We start from the raw sequence: 27,710 nt of genomic DNA, 5'->3' as shown, positions 1-27,710 counted from the left end.
AATAAATGAACCCAAATACCTACGAGACACGAGTACACAAACCGCACGAAGCCTCCACCTGCGCTCTAATTCCGAAAAGAGCAGATCGATATCACTGAAAAGGCTGAAAGCATGAACTGTGAATCTCGTGCGAGAGATGAACTCTTGAATGGAAATAGAAAACTGCAATGTTAAGAGCACATTCTAGTACTGAAATGTTCTTTTATAGTTTCCATTTCATAAACATAGCGTGTATTGAACAAATCGCATTGATGTAACAGATATTGTACTTGTTGCGAAGCCGTTACAAATATCTTTGGTATGGTAACTGAAAGTCGTGATAGCCCAGTTGTTATTAACTCTGCCTCAGATTCCGTAGGGCATAGATTCGAATCCGGTCCGGTGTGCATTTTAAGAAATTAAATATCACGTGTCTAAAACGATGAAGGAAAAACTTCGTGAGAAACTTATACCTGAGAATTTTTTTAATTCTCTACGTGTGTGAAGTCTGCCAATCCGCATTGGGCCAGCGCAAATGATGATTCTAAAGCTGATTCTGGTTCTGTATCATTAAAATCCTAAGTAAGAAAAAATTGTTGAAAAACTAAATCTAACGCAGTCGCAAGCGCTTACTAAAGTAGTCTTGAATTAATCAAATGCGAATTAACATACTTATGAGGCCAAAGCCAAAGTTATTGAACGCGACAACGTCAACAAAACTAGATACTTCATAGTAGGTATACGCAAAATGCGAAGCAATCGACATTTCGTTTATTAATTTACTAAAGTGTTTTTCAGATAGCATGGTGACAGTCGCCTGTATGACGTTCATAATATGTACTATTATTGTGAATCGCGGCAAACTTTTAAGGGTGAAACGAACTGTATTTGTGCCCCACTAGCTTAGAGTTATTACGCTACGCTAGTTGTGTACCTGACGGGAAAATCTGATCAAAAAGTAGCCTATGTGCTATACCACACCTTATATATAACACCTATTTGCCTTTCTTCAAGATCCGTTGTTGAGCTATGATTGAGTAGCAAACATTTATAAAATAGTCGTTCATTTTTCTTCAAATCTTTTTGTTTCGTAACAACCTTCAGCAAAGTATCAGAAAATGCAGAAAAAATATAACGCAACGGGAAAATCAACGCTTTTATAAGGAGATTTATTTTGCAATAAAACTTTAACGGACCCCGTTGTTGTTTCAGATCGTCTCAATGTCAATAGACAACCAAATTACTGAAGTCGGCAGAGCTTAAAAAAGGCCAGTGAACAACGAAATAGGCTTTAGGGATTACAGAATATTGTACAGAAACGAACGGTACGCGGTGTTTTTTGCTCTTAATTTTTTAACACCATTTTGGGTGTTAAAGTTTTAACATGTCGCTGTCTGAATTTTTTCAGTGACATGAATGATCAAAAGGGACTGTTATACCCAAGGGATTAACCAACTGTTATAATAACAGTCGTACTGAAAATTTCATTCAGGAACAAGTTAAGCAAGCGTATTATTTTAACCATAAATTTGGATAAATAAAAGGCCACATCAATTAAGTGTTGTAACACATCTATCCCGAGTGTCCCTTTATATAGGCCGATCATGGTATGGTACCTCTGACAACACTGAGAGTTGTGATATACAACTAAGTTATAAATGTCAATTTAAATAATTAAGGGACGATTGATATATTGGTATACAATTATACTAATATACAAAACGAACAAACAAGGAACTAATATACAAAACGGAAAACCAATACGGGACGACATTTTTCAGTCCATTATCAAAATCGCAAAACATTTAACACAAAAACATAAAACCAGTATGTTCGCAATGTAGCTTCTTTAATATTAACAATAACAATTACTTTTTTTTATTAATGTTCCCGGTACACGAGGTCAAGCCGAACCAACAATTTAATGTGGCTAAAACTAATTTTGTGAATAATAATAACTGTCGCATGACATGACTCGCCCTAAAAACGTTATACTATACTATACTATTTTGAACTACAATTTTAATTTCTAATTTTTAACACGCTTTTATTATTTTAAACACTTAAAATCCTGGAATCTTAAATTGACCCACTTCTCGGTCTTCGATTAGGATGAAATTTTGCACACGCTATGAGTTCTGATGACAATACATGTCTAGCTAAGAAACGGCACTACAAATCTAATATGGCGGCCTCCCCAAGATGGTGTACTGCCTGTTTGCTGTCAGGAATACGAAAAAAATAGTCACGTGACTTAAATCCAATGTGGCAGACTTCCAAGATGGCGAACAGGCTATTTGACTACGCCCATAATATGGGTATCAAATGAAAGGGTTTGCTGTCAGGTATACAAAAAAATAGTCACGTGACTTAAATCCAGCATGGCGGACATGTAAGATGGCGGATTGGTTATTTGAAATGCACCCCCATGATATGGATATTAAATGAAAGGGTTTACTAAGCGTGTTTTTTAGTATTTAAAGATCTTAATAGTCAAGAATAAAAATCTGTAATACAAATATACAATGATGTTAAAATAATGTCGTTGCCAATATACATAAATTATACTCAAACTATTTTATACTTGACGGATTAAGAACCTTCAAAACCTGTTACCTCCCAAAGCTATGGTCAAAACTCCATAGTTGCTTACTTGTGGCATGGACTAATAGACTTACAGCTTTTATATATTCACGAAAGTCTGACAGACCCTCGTTCTGCAAAGTTCCTAAGTATTAACTGTGACGTCACACGGGTTTCAGCTGAAAATCAGCGCCGTGTATTATGCTTGTATGTAGTGCATAGCATATGCTGATTTGTACACCCTTCTTTTTAAGGGTTACAGACAGACATGCTTTTATTAACTTCATAAGGATAGGGTACTGGCTGTCTGTAACTTTTAAATATGGATAATTTTTTTTTGGTAACTTTTTTTCTATTTACCAAAATAAAGCAATACGTTAACTTACTCGTAGGTAAATCGTATTGCTCGAAAATTCAATTTTACATTAATATTTATTCCGAAAGCAGCTACCGAAAATCTGACAGCAACAAATGGATATATGCAGATTGAATCCTAAGCCTCAGCTTCTGAACGGTGAACATTTCATATGAACATAACAATGGGAAAGTGAAAAACAAACACGATATCCCCAGACGCTTCAGATGTTACCGATGCAAACGAGCTTTATAGCAGATATTTTGTACAAATAGGTTTATAGGTTTGTACATTTTGTGCTATTGGATCGGATATTCGATACTAGACGAGCTTTTGACTTCATGATGCAAGGAAATACGCACCTATCGTAACTATCTCTAATTTCAGATCAATACTAATATATAAAGCTGAAGTTTGTTTGTTTGGTTGAACGCGCTAATCGTAGGAACTACTGGTCCGATTTGAAAAATTCTTTCAGTGTTAGATAGCCCATTTATCGAGGAAGGCTATAGGCTATATATTATCTCTGTTCTCCTACGGGAACGGGAAACGCGCACGCTTCTAAAACCACGCGGCGTCAGCTAGTTATATATATATAGCGGTATGCTGTTCCTCCGTTTTTTAGGGTCCCGTAGTCCACAAGAAACTCTTATAGTTTCACCATCTCCGTCTGTCTGTTTAGATAGGTCTTACAAAATATTTATATAATTTTTACAAGCAAATCTCTCCCCAGTTGCGTGAGTATAAAACATGGCATTTTTATGTAACGGAAATGTTCTTACTTTGCGTAAGTAGTAGTATATATTTTCTTGCGTGTAATACTTGTACTATAATGTATTCTATGGTGATACTTAAGGAACTTTATAATCGTAAAGTCCCTCCGGTACGAGCACATAATGTGATACGCCGCATAATGTTGCCAATGCCATTAACGGTCGAGTTATATTGTTGCTTTTCCAACACAGCTCACCATTCTTCATTATTTCAACCCATATTCGGCTCACCGCTGAGCTCTAGTCTCCTCTCAGAATGAGAGGGGTTAGGCCAATAGACGACTATGTTGGCCCAATACGGATTGGCAGACGTCACCCACGCAGAGAATTGATAAAATTCTTTGGTATGCAGGTTTCCTCACATTTTTTTCCTTCACCGTTTGAGACACGTGGTATTTAATTTCTTAAAATACACACAACTGATAAGTTGGAGGTGCATGCCACGGACCGAATTCGTACCCACACCCTCTGAAATCGGAGGCAGAGGACATATCCACTGGACTATCACGGCTCATCATTCTTACGAGCAAGATTTTAAAGATTTTGTGAATTTTGGATACGATTTATTTTTGGAGATGTCGGGGTCCACAAAACTGTCGGAACTTACCTCTAAATCGCAGTCCGAGTCTCACTAAAGAAGCCCATTATCATAACATTAGGGGTGTTCCATTGTAAACGCAAGTAATCGTAAAATAAACCGAGATTTCCCTATCTACAGCGTTTTAACATACGAATATACCAAGTAATCTCTGAAAATAATATTTATAAAACTCCCACAAGCGGTGTCCTACCGCTACCTAGTATGAAATTACCTACTACCTATTACACTACCCAACGCATTGCAAAACTATCCAACCAATGTTAAATGTTCAGGCATATTTTCTGTTAAATTTATTACGTTAAATTCATTATTCTGTGCCACGATACGGCCCGCCTGTAGCGTGCGATATTTGTCCATTCAAAATGCGCAAGGCCAAATTAAAATGGACCCAAATATAGCCTACGGCCGAAGTCTCCCATAAAAAAGATTTAAGTTAGAAAACATCGTTTTCGCTTCGTGAATGGTCGAAGCGAGAACGATATTTACTGTCTGGGGTACTCAGTAGCAGCTATCAGATATTTTAATTATTAAAGAAAAAATAATATAATATCATGGGTTTCAGCAAAACTATAAAAAACATAATTTATTAATATTATGTAAATACTTCACATTTCAATATAGACTGAATTAATTCAATATTTGAAACGTAATGAAGAATGGCGACGAATATAATTTTACTTTTCTCCGAATTGTGATCCCATAGATGAGGTCTCTGTTTCTTTTCTTCGTTCCATTTAATGTGATCATTAAAATAAAAAATGTGTATATACATAATAACTTATTTATATTTTTACTCTACATGTAGCTATACGAGTAAATAAAAATAATCAAGCAAAGGTAATTTATTCTCATTAAATTTTCACGACTCAGAAATCAATGTGGGAATTTATAAAAGGGAATGTTTATGAAACAGAATGGCTATTAAATTTCATTTAATTAAATATTAAATAAAACAATACATTACTAAAGTGAACATAAAACTCAGTCCCCTTCCGATAAAGAAAACCTTTTGAAAACAAACGACGTTCACCCCTGTCCTTTGTAAATCGCGCCATTTAAAAGGGGCTTGCACTGCCGAAAATTCGAATTCATATTAATAAAAGACCCTGAATACGGGGCGCGCCGAACTGCATCTAGGCGGTTGTTTCAGTAACGTTCCATTCCAGGCCCAGAGCTTCAGTATACTGACGGTCGAACCACGGGAAGCTCGTATCTCGGGCCGCGTGACGGGACGCTGAAATACGTGAAATACCTCGATCTGCTAATAAAACTGACGTGAATAAACCTTGTATATAAAATAATACCTAATCAATATTGAAAAGAAAACTAGATTAATTAAGAAAATATGTTTGTGTTATAACAATTAAAACATCGCCAGTGCATATCGCTGCGCATCGGTGAGTATGAAATGACATGTAAAGCTGTTCACGAATTGCACTTTAGATTTATAACGGGGGCAGGCTTTATGACGACTCCACATATTAATTATCATATATTAGGATAAACGGACGTCAAAAAAAATAATATACTGTGAATTTGCTATTAATTTTTTTTTTATTGGAAAACTCACCGTTTTCCGAATTTTACGATGTTACAAACTAGTTGGTCCCCGCGACGTTAGCCGCTTAAATTTTGGATTTTTACGCTCCCACGGAAACTCTTTACTTTTCCGAGTACATGCTGTGTTTTATTTTTTAACCGACTTCCAAAAAGAAGGAGGTTCTACGTTCGGCTGTATGTATGTTTTTTTATGTATGTCCAGCGATAATTCCGTCATTTATAGACCGATTTTGAAAATTCTTTTTTGTTTGTATTCTGGATTGTAATCTTTACGCCAAAACTGAATAAAATTCTTACGTGAAAGAGTAACAAATTGTTTAAATTCTGTCACTCAAGTCACTGGTTTATACATATGTATGGCAGCCTGGAAGAGATCACTATTAATGATATGGTCACCTCTTGCACTGCATTTTATCCTTAGTTCTAAGATATTGTATGTTTTTATATGTTTGTTATAATAAACCTCCTGCACAGCATTTTATCCTTAGTTCTAAAATTTAAATGTTTTTATATGTTTGTAGCAATAAAGATATTTAAAAAATAAACATCTATACATCCATCCCCACATACTTAAAAACATTTTAAGTTAGAACTCTACTTTTGTAAAGTGGCTCGCGGGAATCATTACTATTTTCGCAGTGACGTGAACGGACATTGGACAGGTTAAATTAACTAACTGATAAGGAAATTCAATTAGGTCTGACCTCTCTGACACAGTCATAAACCCCGTGGGCTTCATATCATAATTTCTAAATTGGCTACATTTCTGTGATGATCACAAAATTCGATTACATTTTTCATATTACGAATATATTCCACAGCAGTGCTCTGCGGTTTTTAGTTTCAGGTTTCAGATGAAACCTCCTCCTTTTTTGAAGTCGGTTAAAAAATAGCGTAAGTAGTATACCAGACTATAATAAAATCTATCAAACCAAATATCAACCAAACATAACAATTTTTTGGGCAATTTTCATCATTTTTCGTTCCAAAGAATTATTTATAAAGTGAATAGTGAATTTAAGACTTCTCAAGGATAAGACTTCTCAAGTTATTGTAGGATTAAGTGAAAAAATCCTTTTTTGTTTTATTTTAGTTAGAAATATATTTCGTTCACGTGAAATTCTGTTTTTCACAAATTCTATGAATTCGCGAAAGCTTTGGATTTTCCGATATAAAAGCAATCTGTGTGAAATCCGAGGTAAAATCCCCAATCCAAGTTTCAGGCAAATCGGTCATGTAGTTTCGGAGTCAAGGAGTTACAAGAACATCTGTATTTATAAACACGTACAAAATTAGTGCGATATTTGTAGTGACATAATATTTGTTTGTTTGTTTGCATTGAATAGGCTCCGAAACTCCTGAACCGATTTGAAAAATTTTTCACTGTTGGGAACTACACTAACCCTAGATGTTATAAACTATATTTCATTCTCGTACTGCTACGGAAACCCCTCCCTCCCACCAGCCAAATATATATATAGATATAAATAGTATTAGTATACAGATTCCAAAATTAGAGAGATTTAGAGAGCATACAATATTAATTTTGGTTTTCAGCCTTATCTTTTTCTCACAGTCGTACTAATACTGCGAAGTAAAAGAAAGTACGTGCGAATACTTCTTCTGATAAGATTGTGATGGAAATTGGACCTTCGAAAAAGGGTATTTCAATGCCACTTTGTGTGTTAATGTACACCGACTCTGGATATTTCAATTGGCTTAGGATCCATAAGGAAATGAAATCGAAGGACGTTATCAATTTTCACAATCACATCACAAAGCTATATTCATCTCTATGTAATTCATAATATGTATTGGATAGAAGCAGGAGTAATTTATTTATTTTGCTATCATCCGCGAAAAGCCGACGAACCCATGCGACAACGTCACCCTGGTCCGACCGGTAGGTAAAAGCTCCTGAAGCCAAATGACACGTCGATTCTTTTTCTACGATCGCTAACGCTTCGAAAACTAGAAAAATGTATGGGAATGACATTTGCTATCGACAGGTAACGTGATAAAGATCTGTCATTCCCATACATTTTTCTAGTTTTAAAAGCGTTTGCGATCGTAGAAAGAGAATCGACGTGCCACTTGACTACAGAGGCAGATTAGAGAAGTTAAACATTTACTGTTACTTGTTCAAACTAAATTTTCTTAAAATTGTTTCAATATTTTCAAATAGGGGTCTAGAAACTTTTAGAATGGAAGCCGCCAAAGTATTTTTAGTTCATTGTCGAAAATTCAAAACTTTGACAGCGCATCCCGCATTATCTAAACAACAAGAGACGAGGGAATACAAAGAGAGTTTCCATGACTACTTATTATAAAGTTTTGACAGTATTTGTTAACAATGCAATAAGTTTTCGAAGGGAAATTTAATATTCTGAATTTCAATTTTAAAAATTATTAATTAAAATTTGTGCAAGTAAGTTTTGAAGCCTATTTTGTCTACCCCTAATAGAATATTTCTTCACCTGATAAGCCTAATTTTCATCATATCATCATCAAAATCATATCATTTAATTTAATGTATGAATAAAATGTAACTTGATGTATGTGTGTGTGAAAATTTACATAAATAAATGAAACTCAATAAGTATTATCTTACTGTACAAGTTTCATTCATTCATGTAAATTTTCACACACCCATAATAAAATTATGTTGGGCGTCTTTTTTAGAATATACTAGCTGACGCCGCGCAGTTTTACCCGCGTAGTTCCCGTTCCCGTAGGAATACGGGCATAATATATATACCCTATAGCCTTCCTCGATAAATGGACTATCTAACACTGAAATAATTTTTCAAATCGAACCAGTAGTTCCTGAGATTAGCGCGTTCAATCAAATAACCAAACAAACTCTCCAGCTTTATAATATTAGTGTAGATTATTTTAATCAGCCTACTTCTCTTCTGTGCCAGCTAACTTTCCTATTGTGGGTCCTGTACTGCCTCCCTGAAAATGTATCTTTCCTTATTTTATAGTAATAATTGACGAAACAAACAACATTTCGCAAAAAGAGAGATTCTATTATTGTAATAAAGTCTTCACGATTTAAATGCCATAAGCTTGGAAGGGAAATTTAATATTCTGATATTCACTTCATTAAAATTTTGAGCAACTAAATTCATAAACAGGCTGTAAACAGCGCACAATTTGCTCGAATCATAAAATCCACAGGCTCAACCCCGCACCAGGATATCCTAGTTAGGCTTTTGATTGTATAAATTGGGACGCCGATGTTACATAAAATGGACTGCTTATTCCAATAAATATTGCGAATAGAAATTTTCATTTTGAACTTCAGTTCAATTTATAAGTTTTGATAGCAGATAAATTTGTTTCATTTCCCAGTTCAACCACTATTGTTTAACTGGAGTCTGTTTTACGAGCTTTTATTTTAGCATTAATCAGCGGTAAAACGGCTGGACTTATCACCGAGAGATCGTGGTTCGATTCCCACCCGCCTGGTATATTGTCGTACCCACTCCTAATACAATTTTTTCTGACTAGTTGGACGGGAGCTATAGATTTTTCAGGGATAAAACGTAGACTATGTGTTAATCCAAAGTAAGATCTATTTTCATTGCAAATTTTAGCCAAATCGCTTCAGTAGTCGAAGCGTAAAGGAGGAACAAACATACTTACACACATACACACAAACTTTCGGATTTATAATATTAGTGCTAAGTGTGATATTCTTTAAAAATGTTTAGGCTGATATAAGAGAACCGTTCAAAGACCTGTTACCGGCTTAAGGCAGCCCCTGTTAATACATAATACATAAAATGTTCTCCCTTAATTTGATACATGCCTATTCAGAAAAACCTTCCAAGCTTATTCATTTATTTGCTGTTTTTGTTTCTAGTAATTACGGGCCTCAGTTGAGCAGAATATACCAAACAGAATATCTGTAGCATGTGCTCGAGATGACCGGACGTCTTTATCCCCGAATATTCCTTTACACACATATTCAATTACTACCCTCGCGCCGTATCATGCCGACCCGCATATTTATTTGGTACGCCTAAGATAATAAATACGGCAAATATTACTTCAACAGAGTAACAAAAATACGTATGGCGATCTAATAAACAAAGATAAATATTGATATGTTTAGTTACGTTGATTAATATGTGTCGTTTATATTTATTATACTACAGCGTAGCGGCTAGATGGAATAATATGATTTTTAATTCATTCTCTCTCATAGAAAATAACAAACGACAAGGACTCGAAACAATATTTACTTAGTCAGTGTCATCATCATAATCATCTTAATCATTATCCAGCTGGCCTATTTTCATATTTTTGTCTTTATTATCAACTCATGAAAATAATAAATAAATCAATTGACAAAATGTCATCTACATACAAATACAAATTACAAATGTAATCCGGTTCTTACTGTGTATATCAAATACAAATTACAAATGTAATCCGGTTCTTACTGTGTATATCATATGAAATGAAATGAAATGAAATGAACTTTATTTGCCTTAATACACTTAATAAATATACAAGATGGACATACAAAATATAAAGTCACAGTGTATTGCCATATAAATGGCGCGCAAATTTTACAATTTATATGATTGTTTGAGTATATATTACTTACCCACAATCATACAATTGTTTTAATTTAGTGATACAATTTAAATTTGAAATAAGCATAAAATTATACATGTCAAAACGAAATTTAGTCTACGTCAGAGTACATAATACACGATAAATAATAATTAAAAAATAGAATAATTATAGATTAAAAGAAAGTCAAGCATTAGTCGTAATATTAGAATGTCAGACAATGATTATAATTTATTAGCAAGAAATTCATGTACTGAATAAAATGTTTTACTACACAGCCAGCGAAAGAGATTGGTTTTAAAATTGCGAGTAGTTTGGTTTTTTAAACCTTCATCTAATTTATTATATATTTTAACGCACATGGCATGAGGTGATTTTAATGACTGTTTTAATTTATATTGCATTTGACATAACCGAACCTTATTTCTTTTCCGTGGATTTTCATTTATTTTGAAATATTCTAAGTGCCGATGTACGAAAACTGACGCTTCATAAATATATAAACATGGTAGTGTTAGTAGGTTATGGGTCTCAAATATAGGCCTACATGAATCAGTCTGTTCCATAAGAAAAATGCTTCTAATACACTTTTTTTGTGTTACAAACAGTTTGTTTATACTTACAGAGTTTCCCCATATTACGATTCCGTAACGCAGCACAGACATGACATAGCCATGGTAGGCTGTCAGTGCAGCATCAATGGAAACGGTTCGTCTAAGGCGACGTAAGGGGTGTATAAACTTATTAATTTTACCACAAATGTCCTCAATATGATTTTTAAAATCGCAATGCTCGTCAAACTTAATTCCTAAAAAATTTGTACAATAAGCAATGTCAATAATTTCATTATTAAATTCAATGTCAAGTGTCTGATTTTGTCCTCTTTTAGTCTTAAATTGTATACACTTTGTTTTCTTGATATTTACGCTTAGATTATTGTTCTCTAACCAGTTTACAGTTTCCCTCAGTGAAGTGTTTACTTCAGTTTCATGTGTCCGTTTGTCTTCACAAGGTATAATTACTGTGGTGTCATCAGCGAAAAGAATAGAAGGGTGTGATATGTTTACAGAAAGGTCATTAATATATAATAGAAACAGTAATGGACCCAATATGCTACCCTGAGGGACACCATAATCATTAGTATGTAGATGTTGACATTTTGTTGTCCACTTCAGTGGGTTGATAATTAAGAACAAAATATTGAATAGTACCACAATAAGCCCTCATTCGCACGAGAGCTTTTTTAACGGGCTTCAAAAAAGCGTTATACAAAATACAGCAAATGTATTCCCAATTTGCATTCCAAATTCACATGACAGCGTTTTTAAAACACGACGCATTTTTATCGAGCACTATTGCATTTTTAATTTTGGGCGTTGGAAATAGACCATGAATTAAATTAAGAACGAAAATAAAAGCGGCAACGCTGGGTATTATTTAACGTATCGCTGTTTTAACTCTCATGCGAATGAGGACTTTCTGCTATATTAACATGAAAGTTAGTGTAGAATAACCGATATTTGTTCTAATTGAGCCGTGATACTGATAGCCCAGTGAATATGTCCTCTGCCATAGACTCGGAGGGCATAGGTTCGAATCTGATCCGAGGCTTACACCTCCGACTTTTCAGTTGTGGGCATTTTAAGAAACTAAATACCTCGTGTCTCAAACGGTGAAGGAAAACCATCGTGAGGAAATCTGAGAATTTTTTTTATTCTCTAAGTCTGTCAATCCACATGAAGTCAACGTGGTGGACCATTAGCCTAACCCCTCTCATTCTGTTAGGAGACTCTAGCAGTCTAGCTCAACAGTGAGCCGAATATGAAGATAATGATGATAATGAAGATGATGATGATGATGATAACTTTGTTCTAATTAATACAACTTCAACAGATCAGCACTATGGCCCGTACGACGGCAACCAACTCTTCCGTCCTCGGCAGCTTCAGTGGCACCACTGCCACTACCGCCAGCACCGCCACCAGCAATGTGATCGGCGTCGGCAAACCCACCAACGGCAACAAGCGACCACCTATCATTATTTATCCAACAGGTTAGATATTATTTACTGACATGCGAACAAACAAATTCGTCTCGTGAAGTAAATAGACAAATGTTAACCTATAGTACACACAACGCACGCACAACCGGAAATATTGCTATCTTTTTCGTTGCGTTGGGACAAAAAAGAGGAGGTTCTTAATTCGACGTGAATGTTTTTTGTTCTAATGTTTGTTACCTCATAACTTCGTCAATTATTAAAAAAAGACTTTTTTTGGTTGAAAGTGTATACTTCCAGATTTGTCCCATTTAATTTTCATGAAAATCGGTTTACTAATTTAGTGTTAAAATCAAACTGAAATACCCACGTCTTCGAAGTCGGTTTAACAAATAATTAAATATTACGAAGGAACGCTTTCGATTTCGTTTACGAAGAAAGCCATTAAGCCCTCATTCGCACGAGAGTTTTATTTACGGACGTTAAAAAAGCGTTCAAATACAACAAATGCATTCCCAAGTAAATGTTCACATGACAGTGTTTTTAAAATACAACGCTTTTTTCGAGCAGTGTTGCATTTTCAATTTAAGGCATTGGAATAAATAGACTCATGAATTAAATTAAGAACTTTATAAAAGTTAAATAAGCGCTTTTTTTAACGTCCGTTAAACTCTCATGTGAATGAGATTTTCTATCAGATTTATAGAGTAGTACTTTGGACTTTAAGTTTCTGAATCAGTCAGTTAACATAATAAAAACGTACCTACCTTTATTATGGTAGGTACAGCGAGGTCATAGAAGACCAGCGCTTTGTCTGTTTAGTGGAAATTATTCTGTTGATTTAAAAAAAAAATCTTCCAGAACACCTAGTTACAGAAAATCCATTACGAAAACACAATTGCGTCTTTTTAACGATCTAAATAGTAGTGGATATTTTCCTGTAAGAGCGCGATATTATATTGCCCCTTAAAATTGGACCCTTCGGCGAATTTTCGTCTACGTTAAATTTTCCCTTTTCCGGCGACTACCTAAATACCTACCGCAAAAGCGTTAACAGCGAGAATTTTTAGTAAGAATTTTATTTCCGAGCACGGTAGGTATCTAAAATGTCGCAAATATTTTCGAAACAAAGTGAAATGCAAACAATTTTGTCCGAGAACGGCCGGGACGAAGGGTCATTTTTCGCTCCAATCCGATACCACCGAATTTAGAATTAAGGCCAGTCACGAGAGCGATGCTAAGCTTTCCACTCATCGGATTAAGTGAATAACAACAACTCCACTTTAATCGAAATCCTTACTACATGTTGTAGGTACACGTTATTCTAACTATCCACGCTTATGAATCCGCAATAATAATGTATTAAATTAGGTAAGTGGTAATGTTCTTTTGAAGTACATACAGAACATTTATTTTTTTCTTTACAAGTTAGCCTTTGACTACAACCTCACCTGATCGTAAATGATGATGGAAGCGGGCTAACTTGTTAGAAGGATGATGAAAATCCACACCACTTTCGTTTTCTACATGACATCGTACCGGAACGCTAAATCGGTTGGCGGTACGTCTTTGCCGGTAGGGTCGTAACTAGTCGCCCACCAGCCATATCAGGACCGATTTAGGAAACCTCAATCGGTAAAGCCGGGGACCGAAGTCAGGATCTGCGTCTTGTAAATCCACCGCGCATACTACTGCGTCATGGAGGCCGTAAAAATATTTGAAAACATTCATATTCATAACTATATTTGTCCTACGTGTAGTCTTAAATCCATTATTGTTTCTCGTTCACCCCTCTAATTCGATTTCAATGTATAAATGTCAGACCCGGCCGCGTTATAGATTTCTTCACTGTAACCTTTAATAGTACAAAAAGTATGGTAGATGGCATGATTTTATCTATTTATAACGTTAAAAGCTTTCTTTCAAAAAGATGAGAGAGCAGACTAAAATCCAGAAGGTTTATGGTTCGCTTCTCGCTAGTTTGACGCGCGCTAGTTCGAGGTGATAGAAGGAATAGAGGATTATAGTTATGTTTAAAGACATTACTAAAATAATTATGTTATAGTATACTAGTTATATTTTCCAACAAACATTTTTTTTACTATACAGTTATTTTTATAATATAATATACAGTTTTGGTTTATACTATACAGTTTTTTTTAATAAAACTGAACTGAAGTCTAAAATTGTTAGATCAGTTTTAGCTATATCCATTAAAGTATATTTTGTGCATGCTAGGAAATATACTTTGTGGTTTTAGCTAAAACGAACTACAAAATAAGCTAAATGCTACTTAACAAAATTACTATGCAAAATGCTACTTAACAAAATTTTACTCAATAAATATGGGGAAAACACGCCATATTGTATTCAGCTAGTAAATAAATATTTAAATCTACTTTATGATATCTACGAGTAATAGACAAAAAGAATAGTCATGGAAATTAAAACCTATAATTTCTCTAAAAATTTAAATAGTAAGACCGTACAAACTGTGTCGTAATTAGAGCGTAGAACGGCAAAGTCAAGAAATTATGCCGCAGGCAGGTACTTTTCTTTGTTAGCCGGTAACCCCATTCTCTTTGTTTCCGTCTCTCTTAAAAGGTGTAAATAATAACCCCCTAACAGAGCGCCATTGTTGCAGTGACGCCCGAGTCGATAGTGGTGCCAATTGTGTCCTGTATATTTGGCTTTCCATTGTTGGCGCTAACAGTTATATGCTGTTTGCGAAGAAGAGCAAAATTAGCCAGGTAAACGCGAAAGTTTGTATGGATGTTTGTTACTCTTTAAAGGCGCTACTACTAAAGCGATTTGGCTGAAATTTGGAATGGAAATAGATTTTACTCTGGATTAACACGTACTTTTTATCCCGGCAAAATCCATGGTTCCCTCGGGATTTGTGAACAACTGAATTCCTCGCGGAGGAAATCGTAGGCGTCCGCTAGTACTTTAGGTTGTGGAATATTTCTAAACCCTGATCGACGTAAAAAGAGGGAAATTAGAGGGAGAACTTCAGTGAAATACAAGTTAATAACCTTACCCCTTTTTTGGTATATCTAAGCCTTTCTCTTTAACCCTTTGAAGGGTTTAAAACAGTTAGACTTGCCATAATGCTGAGTTAGTTTTTGTGCTGTTTTCCCACATTGGAGCAGCGTGCTAGTCTGGAGCTCCAAAAAACCGCTTTGTCTAAGCCCTGCAAAAGAAGATTAAAAATAGAATCAATGATGATGATGATAACACTTATCATAGCCAGTGTAGATTAAAAATTCAGTAAAAATTCTTTGTTGAAGTCGAGTCTTGTGCATTAGGTACATACCTACAGAAATACAACATATCATATTTTTTGTATATAGGTTCGTAGAGTCCTCAAGGACAGTACGTTTTTACATCTATGAAGTGCAGTTTAAAGCTTTGACTATCTATGTGTAGGGAGAGAGCACGCAGACGTAACTGCGAGCTGGACCGCGGCGAACTGTCGGTGGTGAGGCTATCCCCAATGAAGAACCGGCCTCGCGCAGTCAGCCTCATCAGGTCGCCTCGACCCCCGCCTAATCTGGAACTGGACACTGTGCTGGAAGAACGATCCGACCCCGAACAAACCACAATGTCACAAGTAAGTTTTATTTTTTTATTAATGACAAAGTTAACCCTCGAGTGCGATCTAAACTGATTTTAAGTGACGATGAATTAAGAAGCGGGCTAACTTGGAAGAGCTTCAATTTTATTTTATTTATGACGCCGCGCGGTTTCACCCGCGTGGTTCCCGTTCCCGTAAGAATACGGGGATAAAATATAGCTTATAGCCTTCCTCGATAAATGGGCTATCTAACACTGAAAGAATTTTTCAAATCGGACCAGTAGTTCCTGAGATTAGCGCGTTCAATCAAACAAACAAACAAACTCTTCCGCTTTATAATATTAGTATTTGTAGATTATACCTACCTCTGACGGTGTCTATGCGGCATCCTATCAAACGGCGTAAAATGTGATAACTAGTCACAACCGAAGCCTACCAGACCAGACCTAAGCCAATTTAGAAAATATTAAATTTTGACCTGTAGTGGACATCGAACCCAGGCCCTCTCCGATGAGATGCACAGCACTATCAACGACAGAGAGGTCGTCAAAAAAAAAGATCACCGAAAGGTTTACACAAAATATGACAGGGACATTTTCAAGACAAGACCTTTCACATTTACTCGTACACAGACAACTATGCCTTTTGATTTTTATTTTAATTTGAGACCGGAGTACATCATTGCAGTAATAGTTAATTACTTTCCTTGTTAATTATTGTACAATAGTGATGAATAAGTATGGTACTATGCTAAGTCTCTAACTTAAAAATATAAGGGTTCCAAAACTAAAGTTATCCGAGAAAGCATTAACTCTGTCTGCTACAGTAGTAGGTACTAAAGCGCCATAAACTAAATAAATAAAAAGTGACTGAAACAATGTGCTAAGGCAATGAACTTCATCAAGTTTTATATTTAGCAGTAAATAAATTAATGTAAGTATTAAATTTTGGAGCATCGACCTTTTTCTCTCATCTGGTCACGACACAGCTGGGAAATCTCCCAGCTCCAACATTCGCTGTCAAATGAAGTAAATTAATGGCCCATTAAAGTCAGAATAATCCTAATCCTAAATGTAGCTACTGTAACGTGTAAATATCACGTAGCACATTGCATTTTACTGCATCCTGTGCATAAATGGTAATCTTGAAAGTCAAAGCACTAAACGTATAGTTCACATCAATGGAACATTGATGATTGATTAAATTAAAATTAGATATTTCATAATTTTATTGGAAACTTTGGAAATTGGAAAGAAAGTCTAACACTGGTACTTACTAACATACCTGTTGTAACGGGTAAGTTAGTAAGTACCAGTGTAAGGTAAGCATAAAGGAAAATGAACTAATACAAATCATTAGATACATATTATTTTTATCTCGTAATGTAACCGAAAGAGGGTTAAAATGGTAAATGTTACTATATTATTGGTATGATTTTATTTGTTGGTTTTAAAGTTTTATGTCCAAACCTTATATATCTTCAGAAATTGAGATTATAATATTTTCAATACTTTCGAAATAGCACTGTATCGATATATTTTTCCCGACTGTTTAGTTTGAGTTGAGAGACTGTTTAGTTTGAGACTGTTGAGTTTAGAATCCGTCTGTATTCTTCTGTCTTACACCAAATTTAAGACAGAAAAGGAGGGACAAATTCAAAATTCAAACTTTTGACTTACAAAAATATCGTTGCAGAATTGCTCCTTAATCGTGAAGCTATTAGAACTTCAAACGTGGTACTTATAGTGTGTATGTTTCTAATTCTTACGAAGTTTGCATTATATATTGTGTGTATGTGTGTTTGTAGTGCTTATATAGTGTGTAAATATAGAAGGCGACGTCGAGAAGTACGTATGTGCATCACATTGCGGATAAAATCTTAATATCGAGAGAAAGCAGATGTATGCGGAAGACGTCGCCTACAACTGCTAGTATCTATAAAATCCCGGCTTACATGCCCAGATATTGAAAAAAGACTTTATATTTATGTTATTCTGGGAAAAATCGTAATAATTTCCAGAATTACAAACGTTTATGGCACAATGTAACATTCAATCTTATTACCTCTGTGTGCCACATACGTTTATGAGTCCCTATTAACATTTCTTTAGTGCTGGCAGATAAACCTTAGCATTTATATTGTAGCATTGGTTTCTGTTTCAGCTTTGTGAAATAACATGAACATTCTTTCTTTGCTACGTACTTACTCTTACTTTGCTCTACCTATTAATTAATATTAATTGTACCTAATGTCTTTGTTGCTCCTTTCTATTTTCTTTGTTATTGTTTTTCTTTTGTGCAATAAAGTATGTAAATATAAAAAATAATAAATTGATTAATTAATGTTAGTTATACACTGACACCCAAAACATTCTCAGGATAATGAGAATGTTTCGGTGTCGGTGATGATAATCTATACGGCTATAAAAGTTGTCTGTCATGACCTATCCATTCAGATCACTCTCAATTGAGTGAACTTCCTTACTTGTGGAAAGGAGTTCCAAAAATAATATAATATTACAGATGTACCAAGTTCTACTAAGACTACTTGCAAGAAAATTTAGAAATAGTTATAAAAGATAGTCTAATAAAACAAATCATAAAAATCAATATATTGTAACTGTCCAAACTTTGTTCAATAATAGTTACATAAATTATTATTAACACCTGCAGTGTATTAACTATATATCTCGGAATACGATATAAATACGAGACACTATTCTGTGGCATTAGTACAAATGGTAACTTTATTAAAGATAACATAAAATTGGAAATTTTGAAAAATCCCCGAAGGCCATTAATTACACTCTCGATCAAGTCATATCAATGTTATTTTTCAGTGCGCTTTAATTTGAGACCCCACTCGAGTATATTTGCAGACATTCGGTTATTCTTCCCCACTTTCAACTCCCAGAACTTTAAACTGCTCAACCGATTTTCATCAAACTACAAGAATACTCGCTCATAAGTCACCTTTCATACATAAAGAACTAAATTAAAATCGCATCATCCATTCGGGAGCTATGGTGCCACAGACGGACTGACAGACAAACAGATAGAAACCTCAAACTTATAACATCCCCCTTTTTGCGTCGGGGGTTAAAATTTATGTTAATAATTAACGTTATTCATCATCGCAGTCTCTCAAAAATACTTACATTTAAATAAAGTTAAAATGCAAAACGTATCTAAATATAAAATTTCATTCAAATCGCCTGACCCGTTTCCGAGTTCTCATAATATTCAGTACATTACATTTTGTAAAAGAAAAAAATATATCTATCCGTTCAAACACCATGATATGTTACCATCGTAGTAAACTAAACAGAATAGCTACATACATGATGATGGATAGTGGTTTGGAACAGTGCAAATTGCAATCCTAACATACAGTTACCACCGGAAACAATAAATCGTACATGTAAATCTAACTGCTAGGCTACTGTATACGCTACTGTGTACACTCAGAGGGTTAAGACACTTCAAGGCAACTTTGGCAATAAACAAAAACCTGTGATGGCAAGACCTCCTTTGTTTTGTAAAAGCTGAAAGTTAGTCAACCCATTCTTCTGACATAGGTAAATACAAAGATTTTGTACTATTAGATATGTTACGTCCCAACAAAATCACTGCAAAAAATTATCCGAAGTTAGCTACTCCACTATTAATATTTTGTGTGTACTAACATTATATTACATTTGTGTATATAACGGGGAACATACTAAACCTTACTTCTGACAATGGAGAAGCCGTAGCCTCAGAGCAGGTTCTAGGCTGTACGTGTCAAGGATGGCAGATACACAAAGTAACACTATCGATCATTACCGGAACGACCGTTTAACTTACTAATACAGTTCTACCCTCTAACTACAATATTGATCAAGAATAGGGCTGATACTATCAGATGTAAACTATTGTGAAGTAGAGAGTCAAGCACGAGCAGGCTCACGAACTGGCAACCGCTAGTAGTTGGGTTAAAGGGCCCTTTTACCACATGTAAACACTCTCCATCACCGCCCGTGTTGGCTCCTAGCCAAGTAACTAACAATGCAATGTTATTATTATAATGGCCTCACTATACGGATAACTGACTCACCCAATTCCTTCACTCGCTGTTAAACTGACTAGACCCAGCTAAAGCGTTCAATTGAATAAACTTGAAATCTACCGGGAGCTCTATCGACATATACATATATAGTTTTTCCTGAATACACTCACTTAGGGATTGGGTAGGATTGCTTAGGGCATCAAGTTCCAAACTAACAGCTATTATAAAAGGACTAAGAGCTGACAATTACAGGCCTAAAATTCAAAAAATTCAAAATTCAAAATTCATTTATTTCAAGTAGGCTCAGTTTACAAGCACTTTTGACACGTCAGTTGACTATTTGTAAAGATTCTACCACTGGTTCGGAAGGCAGGTTCTGCTGAGAAGATACCGGCAAGAAACTCAACAGTTGCTCTTTTGAAAAAGTCATACAGTACAATTTACATTTGATAACAATTAAATTACAATTTCTTATAGTTTTATTTCCTGTGTGAAGGAAGGCCTAAATACTATAGTCACACGTGACGCGAGACTATTCTCGCTTCACGTCACGTGTGTTACTGCAATTAATTCAAACGTACTACAAAAATAACATTAACCTCGCAGCCATGTTTATGTTATTTTAAAAAAATGTATAACCTTTGTAAATGTTTTCCTAGAGACTGTTTCATATTTTTATAGGCCATGAAAAGTGGACGACGTGACGTAGATTTTACCATTTTAGCTACACATTCACGTTCAATATACAGTAACATGTGAGCACTAATATTTTATTACTTCTGTATGGTCAGGTATATGTCCGAATTAGGTCACTCAGCGGGACATGAAAGTCACTCAGCGGGCGATGGAGCGAGCTATGCTTGTTTCCCTGCGTGATCGAATCAGAAATGAGATCCGCAGTCGAACCAAAGTCACTGGCATAGCTCAGCGAGTCGCGAAGCTGAAGTGGCAATGGGCAGGCCACATAGTTCGAAGAGCCGATGGACGTTGAGGTTCCAAAGTGCTGGAAACGCGACTCCGTACCGGATAGCGCAGTGTTGGTTGACCCTCACTAGGTGGACCGAGGATATCAAACTGAAGAGAATTGTTACTATTAAATTTTTAACCGCCTTAAAAAAAAGAGGAGGATTCCAATTCGACACGCATGTTTTTTTTAATGTTTGTTATCTCATAACTTTTTCATTTACTAACCAATTAGGAAAATTCTTTTTTTTTTTGTTTGAAAGTTTTTAAATATATACTTTCAGATTGGCCTCACTTCATTTTCATGAAAATCGGTTTAGTAGTTTTGTGTTAAAATCAAAATATGTAACTAAAATACGTCTTTGAAGTGTGTTCAGTTTTATGTTTAAAAGATTTAGAAGAAAAAAAACCTGGAGTCGACCCCAGGACCTTCTGATCCGAAACCACATTCGACTGGACCATCGAAGCAGTTAATTATATAAAAGATAAAAGAGTAAAAACGTTGCGTGCATGTAGTATTAGTATATTAGCCAGATTAGCCCTTTTAATAAACCCTTTTTTTAATATTTCATAACCCTTTGAACCTATAATTAAACGACCCTTTTCATACATGTCAACTTAATAATCTTTTTTGTTTGAAATTATTTAGGTATTCTACGAAATCCAAATCAAAATATAAAGTCTAATTTATTTTATATAATGTGCCTCGTTGGACTAGTGATAAGCTCATTTGACTTCGGAAAATGAGGTCCTGGGTTCGACTTGGTGGGTTTAAGGGATGTTTGACTCAGTACAACTATAATCAGTACGTACCTAACATGCACTCCGTGGCACGGGGTGTAGACCACCAACTTCCCACTTCACTGAAAATATATCAAAAGAAAAAAGAAAACCACAGTACTACAAAACTCAATCTAGAACCCGAACCCAGAACCTAACGATCCCAACCACTGAACCACGAGACAGATACAAAGAAAAATTAAAGATGAACAATTTTCTACATACGCATATTCTTTGTAGGTAAAAATCTCCGCCTAGCGCGATTTCACCGTGTATTGAGACTGGGGATTATTCTGTTCATCGAATTTTATTTGGAGGTTGATATCACGCCAGAAAGAGAAATGTGGACTATTCTGATAAGCCAATTTTATACATACGCATATTCTTTGAAACAAAGATGTGTATGTTGAACATTCTGTTCAGAGTTTTCAATATATTCATATTATTTACAGATTATGAAATGCCTCAGGCCCGTGTCGGGTACGCGACACGAGTAATCCAGCTCTGCGCTGACCAACCCGCATGCCCAGTACTGGGAAAAACTTTGTATGAACAGGCAAAGGAAGTTCCTACAAAAGGCATATGTCCTGCAGTGGACGTCCATCGGCTGATATAATGATGATGATGATTTACAGGGTAAAATCACACCAGATAGAGATATATTTTGTCTAGCGAATTTTCTATATACGCATATTCTTTGCAGGTTGAAATCACACCAGACAGAGAAGTGGGGACTATTCTGTTCAGCGGGATGGGAGCAGTGGGCAGCTTTGCAGTGTCCGCGGCGACCTGCGCTCGCGACAGCTAGCGGCGGGGCTCGGCGCAGCTCGGGGCGCGCTCGCCGCTCTGGGCTGCGCTGACCAGCCAACCCCTCGACGATGACGCCGAAGATGTCGCCGAGAGCGAGGACAGCTAGCAGATAGCCGACGATAACACGATCGCCGACATCGGTGAACGAATGAAACTATTCCTGGACATTCCACTTCGATTCTAAACGAAGTTTTACAACTTAAATTAAAAACTATTGTAGATAAAATTTTAAATTGTGTTACAACAACAAAGTTAAATAATGTCTATTGTTGTGATCCTGTTAATTAAGTGTAAAAATGTTGATTATACGATTATAAATAAAGTTGAAGTAAACGTCGATATAAATAGAAAGACGAAAAAAGAGATAAAATCTGTATAAAAAGACACATCGCACAGACTAAATAATAATAGTAAAGTCATGCAGTGTAGACACAAAATGTCCCATGGTGTGATCCCAAAAAGGTGATCCCAAAAATGCTGTGTCCCTAATGACGTCATAATATAGCGCTGGTCATCCGTGAAGCGTTAAAAATACGACGATTACACATCGCATAGTTATTCGCATTACTTATACGACAATCTATTTACTACTAGACTGTGCCTACTACTTTTAATACTAATAAACTAATAGAAACTATTTGTGTAAATACCTAAATAGTATTAATAACCCAACAACATTACATAACAAAGGGCCTCAGTAAATGGAATATATCGTGTAGCCAATACTTACGAAAAGTAATAACTTGACCAATACGAGTAAGGGAATGATATCTCGCCACAGGGTTCCATTGTTGTTAAAGCTTTCTATTGATGAAGTCCCATTATATTCAGAGATTTGCTCGATTTTGAATTGAGAGACTTAATAATACTTTGAAAAGTATTCATTTCCTTTACAAAAGTTTTAATTGATATATTTAATTAAAAAAGTTCATAAAGATTTAAACTCACTATAGAAATCCTAAATACGTATTAGGACTATCATAGTGATCCTATAAAGCACAGATTAAAAAATAATAGGTAGATAGAAGCATGAAACACGACAGTGTCATAGCCGGTCCAAATACAAAATTCAAAAACGAATACATTCTCGAGTCAGTACGACACGAAGCGTCGCATCAGTAATTTCAATATTATTCAAGAAAAATGCCATCTTATGTTTTTAAATATTGATTTTTTATTAGTTGATTGATTAATCGATTAATTTACGAAATTGTTGTTAGTGTTAAATTTTTAAATACAAATTATGAATAAAGTTTGTATATGCGGATGTCAAGGAGACGCGTGACGTTTGTTATTTTTATGGGTTTCACAAGCTACACCACGCTGCTTGTAAAGGCTCATTCTGGGTCATTATTTATTATGTGCTATAAAGTATAAATTATAATTGCTAGTTAGCTAGAAGCCTTTAATAATAATTTTTTATTGCTTTAGGTCTTGTCTTAGAATTTGTTTGTTTGTTTGTTGGATTATAATTACCAATTGTTATATATTCAGAAAATAATTATCAACAAGATATTATTGTAAAAATATACGCAATTATATGCACGAATTTGCTTATAGAAGTAACTATACTGAGCTGTAAGTAGACGAATTAACGAAATGTAAGTAGAAGACTAAAGTTACTTAATACTAAGATGTACTTTTCTACACATGGCCGACCTATGCGAAGGCTAACTAGACTTGATGTGAACTAGATTTTAAGGAGACCAATAAAACTAACTTCAACATATCCCTGCAAATTAGGCGCAATAACTACCAAAGGCTTTTGTATACTGTTTTTATTCCATTTCATCTTCAAGACAAAAGTTTCGTACCTACGTAAGTCATGTTTTTCTTTCCGATTTCTTTGTTTCAAGCCTGTCATGTCATGTTGTCGGGCAGGGACTTATAACGTCTTTTAGACAGTTTATGTTCATAAACAACAATTATTAGAATAAACCAGCTCCTTATTAAAAAACACAATTATTAAAAATATTTATCTCTGTTAATAATTGTATGAAAAGTAGTTACCTATCTTACTTTTAGTAAATTCCATTTTTACTTAAAATTTGTATACAACATAATATAATTAACTGTAAAGCTACCAATTATGACAACTATTTTATTATATATTTGATTTATTTACTTAGAGTAACTTTGTTAACTTAGTAAAATTTAATAACTGTTGTCGTTATAATAGTCTGGTTATATTTCATACGATCTCAATATCTATTTTTAGGTTGTTTTACGCATAATTCATTACAATTTTAGTATTAAAGAGATGTGCTATTATTCATTGTGCCAGTTTGTTATTTCCTTATTTTAAATCTAACAACAACGCCTATAGTTAAATAGTAAATTAGGAATATCTAGGTACAGGTTGTCCCATAAATAAGACGATTTATTGTACAGGAGGATGGAGGACATCAAGACATACTAAAATAACAAAGTACAAGCTAATATTTAAGAAACTATCACGTGTCTCAAACGGCGAAGGAAAAACATCGTGTGAAAACCTCATATGAAACCTGAGAATTTTCTTAATTCTCTACGTGTGTGAAGTCTGCCAATCCGCATTGGGCTAGCGTGGTAGACTATTGGCCTAACCCCTCTCATTCTGAGAGGAGATTTGTGCGAATATGGGATGCTAATGATGATGGTTTGTAGTTGATACAGAAAAGGATATAGGAAACCAGGAAAAAAGATCTTTCCTATTTTTCCTAAAAGCACGCAAGCGAAATGCTATGTGCAACAGCTACCTAGCAAATCATTAAGTGTGTAAGATTTTGTTGCAATACTTTCAAATCCTTTTTAATGATAAGTAGAGTATGTAATACACACACAACACAGTCTTGAAAGTGTTGTTACTATCTACGTGAGTCGTGACCTTACATTTAAGGGACTTTACAACCGTATTACTAGTGGTATTAATGAGTACAAAGGTCAAGGATAGGAGGGAGTGCTGTTGTGCCGTAATGATGAACACAGACAATGACTCACTAAAGGCTTTTAGGGTATTGTTAAATTGGAAGTTTCATTTTATAAATGTCACAAAACCTTTTTTGGTGACCCTCCAAATAAACCTCGTTGGTCGAGTGCAACTTAAGCGATCGTTAAAACATCAAACATTATCTACTTACTAAGCCCGCTAAGGTGGTTTGGAGCACCGTGGTGGGTCTAAGCTCCATATCTCATCTCTTGTGAGGAGAGAGGCGCATACATTTGTAATTTATCTAATAACCATCGCCTTTAACAGAACAATATTTATTTCGTGCAAAAAACAAACACGAACTACAAAGCAAATGTCCCTTTAAGTGCATTCAATTCAATTTTTGATTATATGGCTTGCTGCTGTACCAATTGGGTACAATTTACTTCGCCAATGTCACGTGGTAAGGAAGACACACTTTTAAAGAGGTTGATCGGTGTAAGCTGGGAATCAAGTATTAATTATTATTATCCAGCATAATTTTGACATTGTATATAGCGGATTTTTTTTTTTTTTTTAAACCTTTTGTTAGTTCAGTTGTTAGTCACACTTCTGAAAAAACACAAAATTAATATTGTTAATAGACATAATATTTACAACTTAAGGTTATTACATTCAATATATTTACATATAAATTTACAATAGGGACTAAACACAGACATTAACAAACACTCAACATTCAAAGGGCGTGGGAATTTAGGAGGAAGAACATCATATAGGGGGTGGAGAAGTTTAGGGCAAGAGAAGAGGATATGGGAAACTGAGCCTTCGTCCAAACCACATTCGCACAGAGAGTGATCTCTCACTCTAATTTTGTTCAAGTGGACAGGTGTACAGGCATGACCAAGTCTTAAACGGGATATTGTAGAGGTGACCCATCGGTCAGCATACCTATGGTGAAAGAACCAAGGTCGCTTGGGTATATTTGGTTGAATTGATGCATAAAATTTACCTTTAAAGGTTTTTGAGTGGTTAAAGAATGATTGCCAAGATTTATCTAAATAGTTTTTTGCTAAGGTACTGAGGTCATGTGAATAATTTTTAAAATGTTCCAATGAGCCAAGTTGTACAGCTGCCTTAGCACAAGAGTCCGCAGATTCATTACCAGAGATGCCGGAATGACTGGGTATCCATGCTAGAAATATAGACAAACCGATTTCATGACATGAGAACAGAGCTTCCCTAATCTGTAGTATAATAGGAAATTTGGACTTACTTCTAAAAGGATTTTCCCTTATGGAATATATGCAGCTAAGGGAGTCAGTAAAAATAACAGTTTGTTTTATGTTATGGGATCGGGCAAACAGGATTGCCTCTAACAAGGCAACAGCCTCTCCTGTGAACACCGAGGTTTCTGGAGGACATTTAAATTGCAAGACTATTTTATATTTGGGAACCCAGCAAGCTGCACCAACACAACTTTCAGGGGAGAGTTTTGAAGCATCTGTGTAAATGTACAAGTAATTTGACCAATTTTGATGAACAATTTCTTGGAACTTTGTGTTGGTATCAGGGGCATCTTTAGTTAGACCCAGATCTGTAATCACAGGAGGATTGTAAACAAGGGCCTCGTATGATGTAGAGTATAGAGGATTTATTGATAATGATGACAAGGGATGCGGAAGCTTAGTGAATTTTTCAAAACTATTAAGGAGACATGGAGAGGGATTACTAGGGCTAATAACTTTTGACAGCTGGGTTAATTTGGACCATAGAGGGTGGGAGGAAAGCTGAAGTGTTTTACTGATAAATCTATCACATAGATATTGTCGCCTGAGATGCAGGGGAGGATCAACACATTCAACTTGTAGAGCATTTGTGGGGGATGACTTCATTGCCCCTAAAACAATTCTAAGAGACCTATATTGAATTCGGTTCAGCAGTTCTGAGGTAGTTTTATTTAAGGGATCTAAAATGAATGAACAGTAATCAATGTGACTACGAACTAGTGCATTGTATAATAGTTTTAAGGAGTAAGCGTGAGCTCCCCACCATACTCCTGCTACAGCCCGTAGAACATTGATACCTTTCTCACATTTTTTAGTAATATATTGTGAATGTGCAAATCCGTTTAGTTTTCTATCTAATATAATACCAAGAAATTTGGCTTTGTCTGTCAAGTTG

General features: G+C 35.2%; 1 protein-coding gene across 1 annotated transcript; it reads left to right on the top strand.

Moving 5' to 3' along the window:
* Positions 1-5,603: 5,603 nt before the first annotated feature.
* On the top strand, positions 5,604-24,908 carry LOC128198064 (uncharacterized). The gene is made up of 5 exons (XM_052881304.1): positions 5,604-5,688; positions 12,335-12,494; positions 15,085-15,190; positions 15,870-16,053; positions 22,512-24,908. Exons 2-5 carry the CDS (start codon positions 12,344-12,346, stop codon positions 22,614-22,616), a joined length of 546 nt encoding a protein of 181 aa, XP_052737264.1. The 5' UTR covers positions 5,604-5,688; positions 12,335-12,343; the 3' UTR covers positions 22,617-24,908.
* Positions 24,909-27,710: the final 2,802 nt, after the last annotated feature.

This window comes from Bicyclus anynana, chromosome 4, assembly GCF_947172395.1.
Source record: "Bicyclus anynana chromosome 4, ilBicAnyn1.1, whole genome shotgun sequence".
Lineage (NCBI taxonomy): Eukaryota > Metazoa > Arthropoda > Insecta > Lepidoptera > Nymphalidae > Bicyclus > Bicyclus anynana.
This window is presented reverse-complemented; position numbering and strand designations above follow the sequence as displayed.

Bases quoted from the DNA above. Each gene is read 5' to 3' on its own strand.
- LOC128198064 (XM_052881304.1), top strand. From the start codon at position 12,344: ATGGCCCGTACGACGGCAACCAACTCTTCCGTCCTCGGCAGCTTCAGT. The intron at 15,191-15,869 runs GTAAACGCGAAA...ATCTATGTGTAG, and splicing joins AGAAGAGCAAAATTAGCCAG to GGAGAGAGCACGCAGACGTA. The intron at 16,054-22,511 runs GTAAGTTTTATT...TATTCTTTGCAG, and splicing joins AACAAACCACAATGTCACAA to GTTGAAATCACACCAGACAG.